Source organism: Asterias rubens, chromosome 15 (assembly GCF_902459465.1).
Source record: "Asterias rubens chromosome 15, eAstRub1.3, whole genome shotgun sequence".
Taxonomy (NCBI): Eukaryota; Metazoa; Echinodermata; class Asteroidea; order Forcipulatida; family Asteriidae; genus Asterias; species Asterias rubens.
In genome coordinates, this window is record NC_047076.1 from 156,563 (window position 1) to 179,858 (window position 23,296).

General features: G+C 35.7%; 2 protein-coding genes across 3 annotated transcripts; one reads left to right on the top strand and one right to left on the bottom strand.

The window, feature by feature from the left end:
* Positions 1–561: 561 nt before the first annotated feature.
* LOC117300131 (ADP-ribosylation factor-like protein 5B) lies at positions 562–9,304 on the top strand. Its single transcript, XM_033783843.1, has 7 exons — positions 562–760; positions 5,470–5,539; positions 5,726–5,786; positions 6,471–6,618; positions 6,973–7,056; positions 7,476–7,627; positions 8,394–9,304. The coding sequence occupies exons 2-7, from the start codon at positions 5,494–5,496 to the stop codon at positions 8,437–8,439; spliced, it is 537 nt and encodes a 178-aa protein (XP_033639734.1). The 5' UTR covers positions 562–760; positions 5,470–5,493; the 3' UTR covers positions 8,440–9,304.
* Positions 9,305–10,336: 1,032 nt separating this feature from the next.
* Positions 10,337–23,296, bottom strand: LOC117300128 (rac GTPase-activating protein 1-like). Of its 2 annotated transcripts, XM_033783838.1 has the most exons (17): positions 23,214–23,296; positions 21,539–21,667; positions 21,131–21,272; positions 19,984–20,044; positions 19,448–19,714; positions 18,839–18,925; positions 18,333–18,492; positions 17,968–18,146; positions 17,745–17,793; positions 17,060–17,214; positions 16,673–16,798; positions 16,123–16,340; positions 15,785–15,917; positions 15,128–15,266; positions 14,467–14,517; positions 13,399–13,525; positions 10,337–12,338 (listed from the first exon to the last, which is right to left on the bottom strand). In XM_033783838.1, the coding sequence occupies exons 2-17, from the start codon at positions 21,606–21,608 to the stop codon at positions 12,275–12,277; spliced, it is 2,028 nt and encodes a 675-aa protein (XP_033639729.1). In that variant the 5' UTR covers positions 21,609–21,667; positions 23,214–23,296; the 3' UTR covers positions 10,337–12,274. The 2 variants fall into 2 exon arrangements, with proteins under 2 accessions (XP_033639729.1, XP_033639730.1); XM_033783839.1 differs by lacking the exon at positions 14,467–14,517.

The following is a 23,296-nucleotide window of genomic DNA, read 5'->3' on the forward strand; positions in this document are numbered from 1 at the left end:
TGTTGTTAAGTTTTAATTACACAAAGTAATTCTTGCTACATGCAAATAATTTGAGTGATTAATTGTCTGAGACTACCAAATGAGCACAGCAACATGACAAGTTTATTGTTTAATAGTCTAAGACTCTTTGTGTTCTTTTGTAGGACAGTGTGGTTTGGAAGGAATTGCAGGTTCTTAAGAATTTTTATGTTTCTATTCTATCATGATACAAATACAATGGTCTTTAGCTGCTACACTGGTTGTACACTGGAACCCATCTCATAAGCATTTTGAACATTTTGGAACAGGCATGCAGTCAGAATATGAATGGGTGAACAAATTTATATTAAAAAAAAACTTGGATTCCAATCTTTCGTGGCTTGCCCATTCTACCTCCATGCTTTTCTACCACTCGCTCGGCGGCTATACAACAAAGCTGTCCATCAAACCATGGAGGAAGAAAATGATCAAACCATGGAGGTAGAATTATCAAACCATGAAAGCTTTGACAAAAGGCTACATTTTTGGTGCAGGCTAGCTAATGGTCCGAAAACGTCAATTGGTGGCGCTATACTCATTTGCGGTGTCCTTCCGACAAAACAAGTTTCACGTCATCTCTTTTTGCTTGGATTTGGAGTGACAAAATATTGTTATATGAATACTGCAATTATTCCAACGAAAGTCAATTAAGTCATGTCCTAATGAAGTCATCGAAGTTACAAAGAGTGTAATCAACTAAAAATCCCTGAAATTTGCGGAGAATTTGAGGAAAAGTGACTTGGTATGTTGACAAGATTTTGTTTTAAATTTCACTTTGTAATCGAATCGTGTGTGTGGATAGCTGATTGTGTGTGAACCTCCTTCCCATCCTCGTGTACACACAATTCACAACACTGTCACTTTACATCATGGAGGTACCTCCATGCTTGCACTAACTTACATTGAGAATCATGTAGCCCCATTTGGCCTTGTTTATGGAGAAACGAATCATGATGCCGAATGGCAAGTTTGGTCGAGTTCTGACCATAGATAGAGTAAGGTTTAGACTTAGTTTAGAGGACGGAGAGAGTGACACATTCTGACTCTAGTATGATTTCGGGGGGTTATTCTTTAAAATCATGTTTGATGTGCATCATTATTTTGGATTTATGTAGAAAGAAGTGAATCGGAACATCGGAAAGAGTCGGGAATGATTAAAATGAATGAATAACTTTTCATATTGCAATATCACTTTTTCACTCATTTTTACAAAAAGGGATATTATTATCATTGAGGTAAATTAGATACTATATTATTTCATATCGAATGTAAAAGTGGTGGCGCCACACAGAAACTTTTCCAAATTCTTTTTTATTATTATAAGTATTACTCCCAAATTATATTGATTGTTTTTATTTTTGAAGTATATAATAATGTAACAATCACTTTCTTTCTACATCATAGTGTATGTGAATGCCATAAACTTATTTTAAATTACATCCATGATGAACGTAGTTAGTTCAATATTAATTATAAATGCAACGCTCCAGTGACAACCCTCGCCGGAGCATTACGCTACAGTTATTGTTGTATTATGTGATTTAGTTTGTGATAGAGTGACAATGCATTATTCTTCATATTCATTACATGTTTGTATAATAATAGAAGGTTTTTACGTCGAAGGATAGACAAGTGTTGACTGTGGGTGCTATATCGCGATTCCCGCAAGGCTGATTTTGCTGAATGTCTGAGAGGCACTGTGTTGGGAAGGAAAGGGTACTAACACTTACTACAGTTCCCCTCATTCCTTCCCACTGGGCCTTTTCAGAAAAATTAGCCAGGCGGATTGGTGATAAGGTCTACATGTATACTACTAATACTATTCCTACTACAGGGAAAGCTTTCCCAGGGGAAAACTGTTCCTAGGGAAAACTGTTCTTAAAGATTCGGCCCCCATTGGGAAGATAACATGGATGTCGGACTCTTCGTACCTTTGCCACTTTGTACCCTGGACACTAGAAGGTACTAAGTGTCTAAGGTACGAAGTGTCCAAAGTCACTTCGTACCTTGAAAAGGTACGAAGTGTCCAGGGTGCGAAGTGGCAAAGGTACAAAGTGTCCTGACACCGATAACATGAGCAGAAGGAGGTTGATTCAACAGAGGGTGCTATCAGAAGAAGATTCGGCCCCCATTGGGAAGATAACATGAGCAGAAGGAGGTTGATTCAACAGAGGGCGCTATCAGAAGAAGTTTGTACACAATTTGCTGGAAGAGGGGGACATAATCTCTTGCCACTCCGATTCTGGCTAAATTGGACTATATGCTATTAAGTGGCATTTCTTTTTATAGCGCCCTCTTTGACACGTACCAGGCTCGATACTTCCCTCTATGCCCCACAAAACGCTAGGATTAATTCTACCGAGTAACCCGTCCTAACTTAGGATGAGTTCAATGCGTCCTACGTATTTTGATAAGGAACTGAACCTGTCCTAAGTCCTAAGATTGATCCTAAGTTAGGAAGAGTTAATAATAATAATGAACCATTTTTGTAGAGCACAATCACATAGTAGTCTCTATGCGCTTTGAGATGAAAACAAAAGAGAAGAAAAGTTAATAGAGATGTGAAGTAAATACAAAAGCAAAATTTAGGTGATAGGCCTACAGAAAGAAGTTCTGAAGGCTATTGCAAAAATAAATGTGTTTTTAACTTTGTCTTAAATAAATTCACTGTTTGAGCTTGTTTTATGTTGTCCGGACCGAAAGACTATTCCATAATTCTGCTACTGCTGCTGCAAAAGCTCTGGCCCCATAAAATTTAGTATATTGTCATGGGACAAACTAAGAGAGACCTGGATTTATAGCAAAGATTACAAACTGGATGATATTTTTGCTCCAAAACCGCTGTGCCAGACTTATCTTTTAACTGCCCAAATTCACTCACACATCTCCACTTCTCAAGCAATTACACTGACTTCCAGTTGCCCAACGCATTCAATTTCGTACAATGGTCCACACATAAATCCCTCAATCACTGTGCCCCGGATTATCTCTCCTCTCTCCTTTCACTCCAGACATCTTCTTACTCTCTTCGCTCTTCTACTGGTAAATCTCTTTCAGTTCACAAAACCCATAAACTTGCAGGTGATAGGGCATTTTCAATTGCTGCTCCCCGACTATGGAATTCTCTACCTACCCTAACCAGAAGCTCAAACAGTGTCCCAGCCTTCAAACATGCTCTCAAAACCCACCTCAAGTATACTTAAAGGAATTGGTAACAATTATTGGCAAGTTTTTAAAAGATGATATTAAAGGTCAATTTGTGAAATGCACTGATCAAGAACTTGTTATTATAATGACTGGTAACCAAACTACAGGCCTTCTTATTTGTATTGTGTGGTTTCCCCCCCTAACATCGATGGGTGTTAATCATTGTATACTCAGTACATGCTGGAGTTCTGTGAACCAGTTAGTACAAAAAGTACCCAAACATAAAGAAAATGTTGCTAGCCATAAACTTTCAAAAGGAAGTCAATGTTGCAAGCATAAATTCCAAATAAATTTGACATTTTTAAAGGATTTCAGGAGGCACTTAGATACCAAACTGTACATTTTCGTCAGAATGGGGTTTATGTTGTAAAGTTTTTCTATAAATTTGTATATATATAGGCTGTACTCACGTTCAAACACCTGTATGCTAGAACCAATGCTCTGCACTTATCTGCTCCTCATCTTTTTCCCAGACTTTGGTCTAGTTTGCCAGAAAACATTCGTAATTCACTACTGCTCTTGCCCTTCCACAGCTTTCTCAAATCACTTAGATTTTCTGTCTGTCAATCTCATGAATCTACTGAATAGTAGCTTTAGCCCAATCACTTGTGCAATATTTTAAGTCGTTTTAATTTATCTACAAGTTTAGGTTTTATTTATTTATTTATTTCCCTTTATTGTTTATCCTTACCCCATCTGTTATGTTTACTTATTTATTTCTTTTTAATTTAATTTAATTTAATTTTTTATTTTTTTTATTCTTAATATATATTTATTATTTTCTATTGGTTTTTAATTTTCTGCTTTTATTATTGCTTTGTGTACTATATTATGTTAAATCTATATTAATTTTATTGTGTACCCCAGATGTGGGGCAACAGATCTACGAATCATAGTATGTATTTGCTTTTGTTGTCCCTTGCCCATCTTGGGGTATAATGTTGTCAATGTATTTTGTTTTGTACTGTTATGGCGAATAAAATAATAATAATAATAATAATAATAACCTGTACTTTAAGGTTAGTTAAGTCTTAGAATGTTGTGATCACTAGACAGAAACAGATCATATATGGTCACGTAGGCTTACTTGAATATAACTCATGCTCACACCACTACTACCACTGATCCACTTGTTCATGTACAATCATGCATACATAGAGAAAGGGTACAATGTGTTGCAGGGAATGATTTCATAGCACTATTGAATGGAAAACATTTTGACTGGACAAATTTTGTGTACACTGAACGACAATAGCGTAGCAAAAATTTGATATTTTTTGAGTAGCAACTGACACCTTTTGCATAGCATGAGCTGCTATACAATGGAACGGTTCACTTCACTGTATTGGAATCCAGTTGGCATCAGTAGGATGATCACAGGGGTTCCAGTGAATGTGGTTTAAGAGAAAGGTCACGTTAGGTCAGAGGGTCACGGTGTCCTTGTGAACTCCATCATGCTGTGAGGGAGGTTAGACATTGGAGCCTTGGGCTGTAAGACTGTTCAGTGTCAACACAGGAAATTGGTAGAATGTTGTTTGAGATATTTGAAATCACAGGTAGGCTTTGGTTAAATGTTTAGCAAAAACAATTTGATTTGTACAAACAATCCATTTTTGTTATTTCTCCATTACTATACACAGTATGTTTGGAGAAATTATAAAATCATATGATTTGAGACATTGTTTTCGGTTTATGATGTGCCAATACATGCATCACTGCGCCTTCACCAAGACCTGGAATTTCATATTTGAAAGGGCAATGCCATTTTCATTTTCCAGAGGGCACTTCCATTAGAAATTCATTTGGTAACTTTTAAAGGGGCACCAAGGCCAAGACCAGGGGCAACAGAGGCTTCCGTTGCCTGTGTGTAATTCCAGGCTTGTTCACCTACTTTGTTACGTAGAATTGTTTTTATAATTATAAGTATTTGTCCTGCAATCATAATCTAGCCCTACAGTAGATTTAGAAAAATAGGCCACTACCTCAGGGTTAAAAACCTGTCAGGTTGCTATTTATGTACTTCACAGTAAAACAGGGAGACAGTGGCCCTCTTGTTTCACTTCTTGGATCAAAGTTGACGTCTTATAACTTTATAACTATGTACAATCAAGTGAGATATACAGATATACATGTATTGGTCTGACTGATTTAACCTGCCTGTTGTAATCATTGTCAGAAGACAATAATTGTAATCATCTTAAGGTGACAATAATTAATTTGATATTATTGTTATTATTTTTTCAGATAAGGCAAGACTCCACAGATGCCATGGGTTTTGTATTTTCCAAGATCTGGAGTCTGTTTAATAATGAAGGTAAGGAACGTTCTCACTGTATAGATACAATCTAATCTAGTCAATAATGTTATTGTACACGGCGTTTACAATCCATTCCACATGTAGTCAATAATTTCATTTGTACAGTTTTTAAAGATCAAAGTTAGCTATAAACTCCATCACTAGATTTCTAACATTTGTTTTTGTTTTTTATTTTGGTTTCAGAACACAAGGTTATAATAGTTGGTCTGGACAATGCCGGAAAGACAACCATTTTATACCAAATGTAAGTCAATCACTGGTCCTTTAGTTTTTATCAATCACTGGTCCTTTAGTTTTTATCAATCACTGGTCCTTTAGTTTTTATATCGCCTTTGTATCTTTTAGTTTCACTCAGCCAAATCTCTAGTCTTTGGTAAAGCAAGTGCCTTTAACAAAACCAATGGAATTATATTTGTATGTATTGTTTAAATCACTTGTTTTTAATATGCTAGTAATTTATGTATTGTTCTGGCTATACAACATTAGTTCACATGATAGACCAACTGATTTGGATTGGATTGTCCGATTGTACTAAAAATAATGGGTAGTCAAGTTGGCTCAGTCCATTCTATCTCTGCCTTTCACCTCAGTGGACCCCGGTTCGATTCCCTGACCGGGGCCTTGCATGTGTTTGGGTTCTTTCAGTCCCTACCTGAGCTGACTGCATGGGTTTTCCCAGGGTTTTCCTCCAACATCTAAAACTGAAATGTTTTCATTGTCGTCTACAAAAAGTTGGTGTGATTTTTACATTAGGATGCTTATCCGTCTATATGATGTAGATTCAGATTCAGAATGTTTGTCTAGTCTGTATATTCCCCAAAGTACATGATTTTGTTAGACTGTTTCTGTTGAGTCACTTTTGATTGATGTGCAAATTGTTTTTTACTTGATCTTTGCAATGATGTATCACTTTGGATTCTCTACACAGCCTAATGAATGAAGTGGTCCACACATCACCTACAATAGGTAGCAATGTAGAAGAAGTCAAATGGAAAAATATACACTTCTTAATGTGGGATATTGGTGGGCAGGAATCGTTACGATCAGCCTGGGGAACCTACTATGCTGGAACGGAGGTAAACTATTTCTCAAAATAACTGTTTGCATAAAAACTTACTTGGTATCAAGCAATGGAAAGCTTTTGATAGTATAAAACATCCAAATTTTCACAGGTTTGTTATTTTATGCATTTGAGAATTCTGGGCTTTGCCAAATACCAAACTTGTCCAGTGCCTTTAAACACAACTTTTACAAAAACTAACCATATTCTCTTGAATCAGGCTAAATGCTCATTTGTTATCAGTAAATTCGGATTGTCTTTTGGAGTATTAAAAGGCAACTTTCTGAGTTGGTCACTGCAAAAGAAGTGTTGATGTCTGTGTAAATAACATTTGTAATTATTTTGTTCCTTTCTTGTCTTTATCTTTTAGTGTGTAATACTTGTTATAGATAGCACAGATAGAGAAAGGTTACACGTTAGTAAAGAAGAACTCTATGTCATGTTAGCAAATGAGGTAAGATATCTCTTTAATCTTATATGGGGTTTGAGGCATTGCATGGTGAGGTATCAATATATGTGGTTTGCGTTAACACCATGTGTACATCTACTTGCTGGGTAGAAAATATTCTTTGAGAACTTGTCTTGCCGAAAACTTCTTAGTTCTGAAAAGAAATTACTGCTTGTTAGTTGCTACCTGAGTGAGTGGAAGGTAGGAAATCGGCAGGGGAACTACTACTTTCGCTCAGTGGATTGAGGGAACTTCTCATTATTAACCTACTGCCTAGGAATAAGTTCTTAATTGGTCTCAACGTTTGGACTAGCTTGCTCTAGTCATTGTTAATCTTTCATCGTAATTTCAAGCTATTGCCATGTTGTATTAAGGCTTTTTTAATTGACCATTGAGTTAACACCATCCATTTATTTCTTGTGTAGGATTTGAAACATGCAGCAGTCCTCCTTTTTGCCAATAAACAAGATTTAAAAGGTTCAATGACATCAGCTGAGATATCACAACAGCTTAATCTGACTTCAATTAAGGATCATCATTGGCACATACAAGCCTGCTGTGCACTTACTGGAGAGGGGTAAGCTAATTTCTGCATCAGTGCTTAACTCTATTCATCCTGCCTTGATATTCTTCCTGTCTTCCTTCATATTACTATAATGTTTTTCTTGTTATGAAACCATGGATGCCTCATAAGTGAACATTTCACTGTTAGCTCTCAAGCCTGAGGAAAACTGTAAACAAGGATGCTGCTATGTAAGTCACCAGAAATATCTGGGGTTAACCTCATAGTGATGTGGGTTTTTTTATGTGCACTACCAATTCTAGTTCATGGCTGAATGTCCCATCTGAAGGACAAAGCATATATAATGGTAACTTTCATACCTTGCTCAAGGACACAAGTGCCAGGGCAGGGGACTCGAACCCTGGCCGACACTCAACAGTCTTATACATGTACAAGTAACATGTAGCAATTCCAACAATGGGGACTTTTGGGACGCTAGGTTGCAGCAGTTACCAGAAAACCCACCGTTCTCGGTAATGTGCTCATGCTCTGAAGTTTACCTGGTTAGTCTGCTGCCACCTAGCGCCCCAAAGTCTCCCATTGACATTAAAGCATGTACAGCACAAATGACCTGTGTCCCACTTCTTCAGTATCCACATGATTTGTTTATGCGAATGTATCTTGCTCAAGGACATAAGTGCCATGACCGGGACTCGAACCCACACTCTATAGTCTTGTTAGCGGTACCGACAATTGACATTCCAGAATCTATACAGCAACAATTCTTCAGTCTCCACATACTTTATCTGATAATTTGTTTCCTATTTGTTGTTTGTTCCAGATTAATCAAGGGATTGGAATGGATTGCAAATCAGATACGGAGGTGACCTCCACCATCGTTATCAATCTTTTCTTATTTTCAAGCGACCTTAAGTTTATTACAAGAAAAAGCACAGATGATTTTCAGGGAAACCATTTTTTATCAATGATACTTTTTTTCTGGAATATGCTTATTGTAAGGGATAGAAATTACCATCTTCTCCAGGCATACAATTTGTTGAATATTGTTTGTGAAAGGGATAAATAACATCGATTCTGCTTGATTGATTACCAGCCACGAAGTGTGCTTCTAAAAAAGCAAAGCAGGTTTTTATAAAAAGTAAATACATCTTTCAAAATTGAAATCAAATAAATTTGTATGTGTTCCAAATACCTTCCCTCTGCTAAGAGCTTGACATTTTGTTGTGAAGTATCCCTAAACATTTCTTGACAGTTGAATTTAATACCCTTAACTAAAGGCAGGTTATTTGACTTTGTGGGTCCTGAAAGGAATTGAGAGAACTTTTATGATCAAGACTTGCCTTAAGACGCTTATTTATACCACTTTATAGAGTGCAAGTAGGAAAGCAACTTGCAAACTTGCAAATTTGGCAGCATTACTAATACACTGTACATGTATGTTCCTAATACAAACACTAAAGGTTCAACCGACTTCTAAAATTCATCCTCATTTTCAAAGATGATGATTGGACCATAGAGCAAGGAAAAGAAGGAGTTACAACTAGTCGTCTTCAAAAGTTCCATGTGTGTTACCGCGGTCACAAACGACCAGCGCTAATCGGCAGAAACATCTGCGGGCGCATTTGCTAATCATTTGCTCTATGATTGGACCAAGCTGATTGGTAATATGGTTTTACTAACACACTGGCCTAGCACCGTTGGAGATATCTGATCTAGGATTGGAGAGGGGGGGGGGGGGGGGGCGAAATTGAAGCCAAATTTCATACAAGTAGCAGATCCCCCCCAATGACTGGAGGGGGTGGGGTGCAACTATTACAGTGTTTTTCACACCAAAATTCTTACCAATAGAAACCTAGTTTGGAGTTTTCCTGCAAAGTCAAACCGTTTTGTAACTCATGAAACCAACAATATCACCAGCTCAAAGATAATGTAACTGTTTCCTTGAGGAACAATGTTTATTAATAATCATGACACCACTTGGTGTAAAATTTAATTGACAAGCATCAACAATTTATTGCATTATTTTAAAAAGTGAAATTCTCAACTCTTCTGACATTTTTTATTTTTATTATTTTTACAGACGGATGTTCTGACTAATTGTTTGCAAATAGACCCCTTGCATATGAAGCCACACTCGCAGAAAGTGCCCTGACTGAGGCCAAAAAGCACTCGCACTTAAGACAAAAAGCATTCTCACTGAGGCCCAAAAGTGCCTCACTATTGGCCAAAAGGGGCACACACCGAGACCAAAGGAGGCAAATCATTGATTGATATCTGTTCTTTGTGTATAAAACCATTTGTGACCCCAGTGCCCTGTAGCGTTATGCATTATGCAATGGGTTTATTGATAAGTGAACTGAAAATTGAAAAGAGCAAAAAAATCATCCGTCTCATTTATATGCCTATGGAGGGAAACTACACATTTTAATGTTTTTGTTTAATGGAATATTTATGATTTAGTCAAACTGTATATTCTTCTAGTGCACTTATTTAATCTGTCATCTATTTTAATGTGGTTCTAATATCAATGACAAAACATGTGACTTGAGTTCCAATTGTTTGATGATTCTGGTTGATTGCTCTTAAACTCTTGTCAATGTTTGATTTGAACCAAAGGTTTTTTAATTACAATGCTGTTGTGTTGATAACAATAATCTTTCTGTTATTGTTATAGTTGTACATTGCTGTATTAAATCAATAGTGAGGTAGACATTTTTACCAAGTGTGGAAATAGTTTTTGTTTTGTTTTTAAAAATTTTAACTCCCATTTTTTGTCAGGAGACAGTTTAGTATGCACTACCTACGTGCCAAGAGAAGGGCACATAAGTTTAGAGTCTACACCCTTCTTCTGGAAAAATACATAAATAAAATACTCACAAAATTGTTACAATTGAATTCATTTTAGAATCTACATCGCGTCATAGGACATCATATATGCAATGTACTCCAGTCCTTTGCATTGGATGTATATTGATAAATTAATATGCCTTACCAGAATACATTATACTGTATATGTAGTTTAATCACAATGCATTATGGGATAGCTCTGCTTCTCAGGGGTGAGACTTTGTCGACAATCAAGTCTGAATCTTGGATCTGGATTTTAGGAAATCCACTTTGGAGTAATAAGACTCCAGGCAGCTTTCTTGGAAATGGTTTCCTAGGCACACGGAGGGGTAAATGATCAAAGACCAAGATTTGACTTCATCCAAAGAAAATTTGACTGTGTTTTTTTTGTAACCAGGGAGACATAAAAAGTGTGAATGACACCCACTAACTTGCAGATACTGTACATGTAATTTGAAGTCTTTCAGTATGCCATGGCAACAATAAATACAACAGTAGGACACATGTATGCAAGTCAGTGTAACTTCTTCCCTACATTTATTCATATCTTATAAACGGTTAAACACATAAACGGCTAAACACATACATGGTTAAAATGTCTATGAGAGCAAAGGCGTGTCACCCTTAAAAATAATCTGTAATGAAGATAAACACAAAAGGGTAAATCTAGTTTATAGCTCATGTTGTTCACCAGGAAAAAAAAATGCTTTTCTTCTCTCTAAGCAAAATGATGTTTAGTACCTATCTGCTTAACATGTATTTCTAAACAACATTTATTAAGCTATAAAGCAAAAGAAAGGAAAACAGGGAACGAAAAATGGAACCCCATCAAATGTTTTTTTTTACATATTTACATTTACACAAGAGAATGCTACAAATTATAACGCTGACACAAATTTTTGTGAAATCATCTTCACTCTTTGAAAGTTTTAAACATCCACAAATTTGTTTCTTCATCAAATTTGTTAAGGACAAAACGTAGAAAACAAATCAAGCAACAATTCACCCGCATCCACAAATGCTATAATGTTCTCAAGAAGATTCCCCTGTATGTTAATTTTTCTGCAATTTAGAACTAAAACCAAATGCTGATTGTTTCTTACTATCTTTACTTTTTACTTGAGCCTTTAAGTTGAATCTTTACATTTAAAACTGGAACCTATTAATTGGTCTGTGTTATGGTATCATTTAACAAAGATTAAGCAGAAATCATGGGGCCGCTTCTACTTTTTTTGTATCTTTGGTGCAAGAATGACTCTAATTCCTCAAAACAAAATTTGTGAGAAAACGTGTTTGACATGCAAAAGCTAATGCAATAATTCCTCATGTGTAACAAAATCAACAAGCACAAACAAATAAATATTGGCCTACTTGTGGTAAGTCCTTAACTTGGACTGAGTATTTCACTTCAACGAAACTTGTTTTGGAATCATAGCTACAAAACATCTTGTGATTACAGTTGATCCCTGTTAATAGATGCACTGAATTACATGATATCAAATTAGAATTTTCCACAGCTCCATTTGACATTTTTAAGAAGAGGTGTTTGGGAGGCAGAGGTCATAAAACATCCTTTTATCTGCCAGTACCTCCCCCAATAACAACAACAAATTGACCAAAAAAAACCCACATTGTATCTTAGACAAACCTGTATGCTTCGTTTTTGAAAGGGCACTAAGGCATTTTCTCCTAGATAAAAAGGCACCTGATTGGTACTGGAGCATAGTAAGCATTTCAAGGGCACCAAGGCAATGAACCGGGGGCATGAATGCCTCAGTAAAGTATCAGGCCTGCTTGGATAACTGTCATCACATTTGACAAAACAGAAGAGACTTAAGGAGTCCAGCAATTAGATTATCTCAGCGTTGGTGAAGCAAAGAACTGCGTCTTCTTAGACTTCTCGGATTTACTGCCAAACCTAGCAAAGAAAATACAAATCCAGGTCAAATATCGCATTGGGAATGTAATCATAAGGTAAAAAAGCTTTAAACTTATTAATTAAGCCTGCATTGACGATAAGCTTAATTGAGGATTATATTAAGAAAAATTACATGTATTTTAAAATTGACTGAGTGTGAGTGATCACTGGTCAGTGTATAAAGACTGGATATGATAATAAATAGGCCTGGGGAAAGCAAGATAGAACAACTTCAACCAAACTTTTGCAAAGTCCAAAATAAAGTTTAGAGACAACTACACTATCAATCCAAGTTGGCCAACCGTATTCAAGCTACATTGACTACAGAAATAAACAAACCTAATTCAAATCTCAACATGTAATTGGGCAAAGAATAAACAAGTACACAATACACATTAAAACAAAAATTAAAAATTTATTTTAAACAATACTTGAATGCCCAGGAGAGCATAAAAGTTTAAAATTTAACTACCGGCAAAGGCGTATGTCTACCCAAATTGAGTGACGATGGAAGGATGTCTGCTAACATTTTGGTTATATTTCAAAGTCAACATAAGACAAGCTCAGCTGAAGGCTGTGAGAATTGGTTGATAATAATAATTAAAACTGCACTACTAAAGAATGAGGAAATACAAAATCATGCAAAAGCTAAAGTTAAGCATATTTATATACAAATCAGACTGAAACACTGGCAATGTATAAATGCAACAAGTGGACAAGCAAATGACAGATTAAATCTGAAATGTCATCAATCACAATAATTATAAAACATGATTTTGAATGGGTCATCATAAAACACATTTTAAACAATAAAATTACATACAAATTATCAAATAGTCAATTTCAATTACAATCAAACACAATATTTAATAATCAAACATGGGATGATCAAGAATACAAAACAATCAAGAATAAATGGAGAGTTCAATCAACGGGAGGCTCAAAGTACAATGAAGAAAACAATGACATTCAGATCTGCAACTCAATCTTTGACAAACTACCCAAATGTGGATTGATCTTTCAAGATGATGAATAAATACATCAAGACATTGATATTTACCTTGGAGTGAGTGAAGCTTTAGAGAAGATAGATCTTGCTTTACTGATAGAGGAACTAGATGGAGTCTTAGATCCCATCTTACTGCGAGTGTTGGGAGTGTTGACTGCTGCAAACCTGTTACCATCAGCTGCAACAGGACAATCACAAATAATATGAGATAAACACAAATAAAGAAAACAGCAAAAAAAGCAAGACTTTTGAAAGAGGTTTAAGTTTAAAGCTTTACAAAAACTACAAGCAAGGAAAAAGACAAACCGACAACAAGTCCAGCAAAAGCCAAAAGAGCACATTTTGATAAAAGAGAGGCATGAAATCAACCTGTGCAACATTTGTAATCAGAATGAAAAAAGGAATGTTATTTGCTCAATGACCAGGGCAGTAACGTAAAGCACACTGGTACATTATTGTTAAATGTGCTATATAAGAACTAGTTATTATTATTTAATTTATTTGTTCAAGAGTAAAAATGCAAACAAAGATACAGAAAGAAACTATAAAGGGTTAGGAATGTCAGTGAAGTGAGTTGTACGGCATGTGTGCATGACACAAGAGGATTAACATGATTGGAATGAATGGGCTTGTCTACAAATGATGCTTTTCTATCAATCAAACATCACGTTCAGTTCAAATATATTAATGTGCAATTGTTTAGTGTATTATAAACGTGCTTTAGAACTAGCTACAGAGGTCATCTCATTGCATACACAAAAATGTTGCCATCCCTCAAAATGTTGCCATCCCTTTTAGATTGATTGATTGTTTTTACACTGAATCACAGAAATGTGAGATTGAAAATCCTCTCTTGGAGATACTTGGTGAGAGTGTTACAATTTATGAGAAAATTGAGAATAATCCAGTTGTGTCCTCACTTTTCACTTTGGCCCGGGAAATAAAAATATATATGTTCTTTACAAATTTCTTTCAAATTGTTATCCAACTTCAAAAGTTTTAACAATATTTGTTTTATACAGAAAATTCAATTCTTTTTCTCAGTTTAAAACTGTAAAATTTTTGTATTTTCTTTTAGGATTCTTGCATTTGAGTGAGATGACCATTTGATGTTCATACGTTTTTTAGACTTCTTGTTGCTGGGCGTCTTTGACATGGTTATGTACTGGGCTGAAATGATAAAGTTACCATTGGATGTCAAATCAAGTGATTAAATTAATGATGATTGAATGAATGATATACAATGGGTTGAATAAGTTATGTCAGCCTTAACATAACCCACGGCATACACAGCAATTGCTGTGGTGCCCTGTGCTTTTGCTGTGATGCCCTTTGCAAAGCATTAAAATATTCCTTATAGAAGTGCCCCTTAAACCAGAGGAAAATTACTGTGCACCTTCAGGAATGAAAGCCTGTGTCATGTATGGCATCAAATCAAAGAATTCTTTGGTTTAATTATTGAGTTTTTAAGAATTCTACAGGTGCATTTAAACAAATAATTTTTTACTAAAAACTTGTAGACCTATCTAAAGTTAGGTGATCTGGTAGTACTAACAAGATACTATTACAGTGCGAGCGGCTACATTTAAATCAGTTTACTTTTCTACCACCATGCAAAGCTTCAAATCTGATTACAAATAATAACTTGATACATACATACAACAGAGCATTTACAAAGCGCCTTTTCCACAAGATCAAGGCTTGATAAGATCGAACTTGATAAGAAACTATTGATGCTTAGTCCTTCACCTTTATATTAAAGAAAGAAACTTAGACCTACCTCCTGAAACCACAGCCTCTGGTGTACCAAAGTGTTTATTATGAATAACATTCATGTCTCCTGTCATTGTATTCTCTGTATCAAGGTTAACAAATGCCTTCCAGAAGTCTGTAGGTAACGAGATCAACCGATCTACAACCTACAAATACAAACAGCAAAGTGTATAGATTTATAGTAGTTATTCTCTGTATCAAGGTTAACAAATGCCTTCCAGAAGTCTGTAGGTAACGAGATCGACCGATCTACAACCTACAAATACAAACAGCAAAGTGTATAGATTTATAGTAGTTATTCTCTGTATCAAGGTTAACAAATACCTTCCAGAAGTCTGTAGGTAACGAGATCAACCGATCTACAACCTACAAATACAAACAGCAAAGTGTATAGATTTATAGTAGTTTTTATTTTATGTGGACAAGGCATGATAGTCTTTGGAAAAAAGTAGAAATATATTGTCACGTACACAAGGGCAGACCAACATGTACACATAGTGCAGGTTTGAAAGACATTCAATTCAATTCAATCAATATTTATTTTCATATTGGCAAAAAAATTGACAATAATAAACAAATAAAGTGCAATTATTGAAGTCAAAGGCAGTCAAGAACAGATCAAAAATGAAATGAAATAGTAGAGAATCAATGGGTAAATACATACAGCGGGTTGCAGCTTGGTGTCATTGAGCATCTCAAGTGGTTCTGGGTCTGGACATGAATGACCAACAATGGTTGGTCCAAAGACACGAGCAAGGTTGACTACATTCATCTTGCAAGCACGGCTCTCCGACACTCTGCAAAGGTTCATATCAGAAGCATTAAAAAAACTTTCCAAGTTACATGGATAAATAAAACAAATTCAATGGATGACTTTATATGTGATTCTGTTGATTTGGTCTTGAGTTGGCCAAGTTCAGGGAAACAAGTTCCCCAAATTATAATTAATAGTTGCTTTAGTTAAAGCTTGAGATTTTTGGATTCCCAAGTGCCCGCACTCACCTCTGCAAATGAAGCACAACATAAGCCAGTGTATCCCGATTGACCAACGGCAACTCACTGATGGCTTGATAGGTGAAAGTGATGCTATCCTCAGGATCTGATAATCCAGCAGCTTTCATGAACGTCTCATGAAGCTTGAATGTCACCAAAGGCTCAGAAATACTACGCAGAAAGTCTTTCAACAAACCTGTGATGTTGTGGATGTCATAAACTTTTTCCTGTTGAACATATAATAATAACAATATTATAATATTAATAATATAAAATATTTATAGAAAGGTACTTCAAAAAAGTCAGCGAAAATACAAATCAAAAGATGCAAGTCAGTACAAATCTTAAAGTAAAGATTACTTAAAGCCTAAATTAAAATACAAGTAAATGAAACAAGTTTAAAAAAAACTAACCCAAGAGGCAACTATCTAAAAAATACCACATATTATCGGAATTCTTAGGTGCAATGCTTTATTATGGTAAAGGAATTTAAACAGATTTGTTTAGGGGCTCTTAATTTCACATGACATTTCAATTATATTTTGCTACATTGACTTACAAAATGAAGGTCTTTTCCAAGCAAGAATTTCTCTTTGAGTTCTTTGATGATACGCTCTGATCCTGAGAGACGATATAATCCTTCTTCACTCATCCCTCGTTTCTCAATCTCAGTTATACATTGAACCTGAAATACAAGCACAATTTAAGAAAATGGTCCATTAATATTAAACCCTTACACAGATATGTGGTAGCACTGCACACTCAAATTGTGTTAACAAAAACCAAGCATATATATGGTTGGGATTTGAACCCACAACCTTTGCAATTCTAGAGCAGTGTCTTACCAACAATTTAATAATAATGGTCCATTAATATTCACAATTATATATAAAGCAAGTCTTTATGGTTCATGAGAGACAGCAAACTAAGTGGTCATATAACTCACCACAATGGCAGGTACCATGGGAGATGTCGATGGTGCTACTTCACTGAGTGGGATATTAGTCGGCATCAGTCTACCCTTCTTGGGTGTTACAGTTACAGGTACACATGGTAATGGTGCTGAGCCCTGGCAGTCAGGGTGACAGACCATCCGACAATCTACACACAAATATACAGTAGTCATTAGTTGCTTTACTTCCATTTAGAGGTTCCCTTTACTCGGGAAAAGAGTGACAACAAGAATGCAATTTACTTCATTAAACTTGATCATACCAATTGTCCAATGTCAACATTTATCTATGAAATTGAAAAAGAAGGAAAACTACAGATACTTAAGATAGGCCTATAGAACAGTAATTGTATAAATACAAGACAAGATAAAGAGCTGATAAACAAATACAAAGTAATGAAATGGATAACAACCAAGTATGAAGGCATTTTCAGAAGCCAAAATGCAGCTTATAATCAATTCGCAGCAAAAAACAAGACACAAACAAATAAAAACAATATCAATGAAAATTACTTGTGACAATAATTACAACACAAAATTTGAGGTAATAATAGCAATGATTTAAAGACCTACAACTGTCTGTTGACAAGAAACCTTGACTATTAAATAACTAACTTTGAAAATTTGAGATCAAGTGGTTCAGACAGACAGATTGCAACCCCAAAACAAGCTCTCTTACCTTTGCATTTTAGTGCATACTTGCCAAACTTGATGATTTTCTTTCCACACTGAAATATTAAAAGCAAGAAAATATAGATCAGACAAGTTTCAACAATAATTTTTTTTAGAATGAATAAGCTCTCATTTTATTTTATTATATATATAAATGCTGAGCTGATAAACTTTAAGTTTTAATTTGATTTAAGATTGCTTTTTAATAAGAAGCATTGTAAGCACATTACCGATTTGCATGTCTCTGGCTTAATGATGGTCTTTGTGCAGAAGGAATGCTGTCTCTGTTTGATAACCTTAACAGGTTTGCTAAGATTAAGATGTTGGGTCACTGTTCCGTTGTTTAATGCTGCCTTCAGATGTTGGTTCTCAGGAAGACCCCAGAATGAATCGTCAGAGTCATTGTGACCTACACATTGGAATGGAAGGGTATACTTGATTATTCATACAATAAAGCGTAAACAAATTGATACGCTTAATATAAAAATATACAAGTATACAAACAAAAAAAATAATAATAAAAATACACATACAAGAGCATGTTAGAAAGGTTAAAACATTAATAAGAAAGTGATTTTGAGTCTGCATTCATTACCTCCACTCTTGAGGAGTTCTCTGGATGGTCTGCCACGGTTTCTTGGTCCTGGAGGGCGAGTAAAGCTCTTCTCTAGTCTTGGGACGGTTTCTACCTGAGTAGATGTCACTATTGGACCGCTTGGTGACACAGTCACAGTGGTTGTTACAACAGATGTGTCCTGAAAAAGGCACAATTTAACATGATTTAGAATTTTCAGAGATCCACACTGGAATTTATATGAATTTGTCCATTTTGTAAAACTCAATTTAATGGAAAGAACAGCCAAAAACTTATCTTCAAAATATTATAATATTTGAATAAAGACATAGAGAGACTTATCCAACCAACACAAAAAGCACAACTTTGATGGACGCACAGACCAAAACTATTAGTTAAGAGTTTATGAGGAATTCAATCTATTTGCACGTAACGCTTTCATGAACACATTTTAATTAAGTAAACTTAATGGCCTTCCAATACTGTTCTTGACTTTCTGTTGATGGCAATATTTGTAGCGTACTTACCTGTTTGTGAAGAGGGCTTGTCATGTACTGTGCTGTCTTCATTTTCTTAGGAGGTGTATCATCTTCTAGTGGGGGTGCACTCGGTCTCTGATTAACAATAAACCACAACATCAGCTTTAAAAAGGTGTGAGTGTAAATTTAGACAAAATACAAAAAATGATTTTAAAAATTTCTATTGATTATCATTTCATAAATTTGATTAACAGTTATAATTCCGACTCTCATTTTATTAAGAGTAAAAACATAGAAGACAATACGTTGGCATGATTTACATAAATAAATAAAAACACTTCTGTGATCATTTACTAAGACGCATTATTTGGGTGGAGGACTTGACTTATCAAAGCATCATTAGGATCTTCATAAACATATGCAAACAACTATTAATAGTCTGACGTTTCGACCCAAGCATAGTCCTTCTCGAAGGCTAAATGACTGACAACACAACAACAGGTCTAAGTGTAACCTAAGCAGTCAAGTAGAATTACATGTACATGAATAAAGAACAAGCCAGAAAAAAACACAGCAAAAACTGAGTTCACAACAATGAGTGACAATGGCTAAATAAGCAGATGGAAACACAAACCATCTAAAGAATGCACGTCTTACCTTCTTGGAAGCAAATCGAGTCCAAGTCTTGCCACCTCGTAGATACGATACATCTAAATCTTCTTCTGTATGGTCATAGCTTACGTCAGATGGTGATAGAAGATCAGCAGATAATTCATGTACAGCAGAGAGTCTATTCCTTCCAGGAGTACCTCCATTCTGTTGCTCCATCCCGTTCAGAAACGCTAGACTTTCACGCTCTTTCTCTGACAGCTGATTCATCTTGTTGTCAGCGAGTAGTTCTCGGATCAGCATGATTTGTTGCTCCTATTTATTCAATAAAATGCAAGACTCTAGTTATCAGCAAGTAGCTCTGGAATAAGCATGATCTATTGCTCCTATTTATTCAAAACAAATGCAAGTATCTAAAGGTGTCACAATGTCATAATTTGGGCTGAAGTTGACCCAGGTTGACCCTTTTGTATATAGTTAGTAGGCACAAACGTAACATTGATACACATTCTTGCTAACCCTAAGCTCTATTGCTTTTAAAACAGTCCAACCAAATATATATGCAGAAACTAAATTAATCTTACCAACTGGTCCGTTTTTGCCTCAGCTTTTGTTCGTCTTTTCATTTCCGTATCAATATGATTCCTGTTGATAGAGATTTGAATATTGTTTTTTATAAAAACACATGATTTGAAGGGCCTAATGTCAGTAATGTTGAAAAAATGTAAAACTGAAGAGATAAAAGATACAGCAGAGTTGTGGTCTATTGAACTCGGTGACTCTACTACCGTACCCCATGCCATGCTCATTTCAGGACTAACATAATGATAATCTATTGATATTAGACAATGATTTTAAAAGCTAACAACTGATAATGGTTGAAGCAAGAAAATTCCACAATCCAAAAATTAAAAAAATCAAAATGAAAATACCATATCATTACAGGACATCCAAAACAGTAAAAATGCATTTCATGAAGACAGTTTAAGACACAACAGTAAAAATGCATTTCATAAAGACAGTAAAACACAATAGTAAAAATGCATAAAGACAGTTAAATACAATAGTAAAAATGCATTGCAGAAATAGAGTAGATACAAAGATCAGTAAAAATGCATTTCATGAAGACAGTTAAATACAAGACGTATAAGACAGTATAAAGCAGTAAAAATGCATTTCATAAAGACAGTTTAAGATACAACAGTAAAAATACATTTCATAAAGACAGTTAAATACAATAGTAAACATGCATGACATAAAAACAGTAGATACAACAGTAAAAATGCATTTCATGACGACAGTTTAAGATACAACAGTAAAAATACATTTCATAAAGACAGTTAAACACAATAGTAAACATGCATGACATAAAAACAGTAGATACAACAGTAAAAATGCATTGACATCAAGACAGTAGATACAACAGTAAAAATGCATTGACATCAAGACAGTAGATACAACAGTAAAAATGCATTGACATCAAGACAGTAGATACAACAGTAAAAATGCATTGACATCAAGACAGTAGATACAACAGTAAAAATGCATTGACATCAAGACAGTAGATACAATAGTAAAAATGCATTGACATCAAGACAGTAGATACAATAGTAAAAATGCATTGACAACAAGACAGTAGATACAAAAATGTACTTTTTAGGAGAGGAACAATAAAAGCACATTTTAGTTTAAAAATATAGATTGAGACAGTCTCTGGAATCGCTTACTAACCTGGCAAGTTTGAGTTTCACATCCAGTCCATCTTTTTCCGCTGTAACCTTGGTAATGAATTCCTGCATGTGAAGTCTCTTCTGCATCGCATCAAGCCATTGACGTCTGCAGGAATCTTGATTCCTTGTGAACTTCAGGAATTCTGAAGAGAAGAAAGTGGAAAACAAAACAAAGATGATTAGCTCTTATCACATAATGACATTGTTTAATTCCGGTGATAGGAAGTGAAAGTTGTGTTCTTCTATTTAGATTTGAATGTACTTAGAAGTGGCATTTAGGTCAAGTGGTACAATTTACCTTTATGGAAATCAGAATGAAAAACCAGTGATAATGATAAGATTTTATAAACTGTTAACAGCGAAACCCTCCGGAGGAAAGAGGCTAGAAAATAGTGTTTAATAATTATACCTGGTTCACATCCTTTGCTCAGCACTGACTGGTAGTGACAGATCTCATCAAAGTCAGCAACAATCGACATTTTGCTTCAGCCGTGTGGTTGGTGCTTTTTCCTATCAATAATTAACTCACATAAGTTTCCTGCAAGAGGGAAAGAATAACACAAAACAAGTCGAGTTGAATCCTTCAGTCTTTTTACCCCTTTGCAAACAACCATAACAATGGAGGTAAACCTATTTCTAGTAGTAGAATTATGATGAGGTTCGTTTTGCCAAAGTGATAATAGCAAAATAAAAGAGTTTACAAGTTTTAGTGTTGAGACAACTCGTCCGATGGACAACTCAACCTTTTTGGACAATGGTTGGGCCAACTCGTCGATGGTTGAATGGCCGATCACAATTACGATACTGACCTGACAGGTAACATGAATTTCCTCTGTAAACCCCGCATTTCTGTAGTTCTTGCATGAGTATCCCAGTCTTTTATCCTTCAAGTGGCATGTAAAATTTATTTTTTGATTTAGTTTACTTTATTGGCACACCTCTACAAAAGTATCACAGAAACTAAGTTTATATAAAAACACTTTGTTTAGATTTTACGCAATATAATTTATAAATGGTGCCAATCAATTTGAATTTTGTTCAAATGTTCTGTTAAAGTGAATTTAAAAATTGTTGTCGTGAATTGTCGTGAGGGGTCATGAGTTGTCGGTATTTAGTGCGACCATGATTTTCCTATAATTGCTGGCATACGGAAATCTGCCACTGGCTGGAGATTGTGTGAACAGCCCTGTTCGCCAACATATTCGCGCAACCCTAATAAAAGTGCATGTGTCCACAAGCCCGACCCCAAACTCTACACCCCATCAGAAAACCCCCCACCCCACTCCTGGAGGAAGCCCGTGCATGCCAAGTTTAGTGTAGGATGGTCCCCGGCCCTGTGTGCTGAACTGAAGCCCATGTCTACGGCCTATCCCCTACGGCTACGCTCAGCTGCTGTGAACACGAATACTACACACAGGGCACAGGCATGACCATTTATTATCATTGACCATCCGTCGACTTGTCTTGTTCTTTGTTGATTGGCGGGTTGGCCATTCCTGGCTGGAGTTGAGTGGAAGGAGTGGCGTTTACTTTTGGCGACCCAATCAAGTCTGTCTGAACAGCGCCGGCACCGTGCTCAACTGAACACGAAAAAACGCTCAACCGATGACCATTGCATTGTGTAATGTACAATGCTTCTGGTTGGGATTGCCATAACTATTAACTAAACGTTCTCCTGACCTGGCATGCCTGGCGCTGGCTGGAGTTGCCTGGCTGGAGTTGTCTAGCTGGCGGTTGAAATACAAATAAATACTAAAATAGACATCCGTCGAGAATCGTTGAGTTGTCTCAGTATTGGTTGAGTCGTCTGAACAGTCAAGTCGTCCAACATCCAGTTTAACCAGTTTATCCAGTATAACAACACAATATGGGAGGTCGAGTTGTCTTTTTGGTTTGGCATTAATTTTAGAAAAAAACATTACATTTCATTCACGTGTTTTCAGAATCAGTTTGGAGTCAGCCATTTCCGTTTCCTACAGTAAAAAGCAACATTAGTATCGAAATATAGTATTATTGTACTCAAAGTACATTAACAACCAATAAAAAGAAACAAAACTTTTGCATTTATACGTAAAAATACCCACCTTTTTGTTCAAGACGTGCACACACCAACAACTCACCCAAACGGTTTTAATTTTGGAACGTAAATGCTCTTCCGGTTAATGTG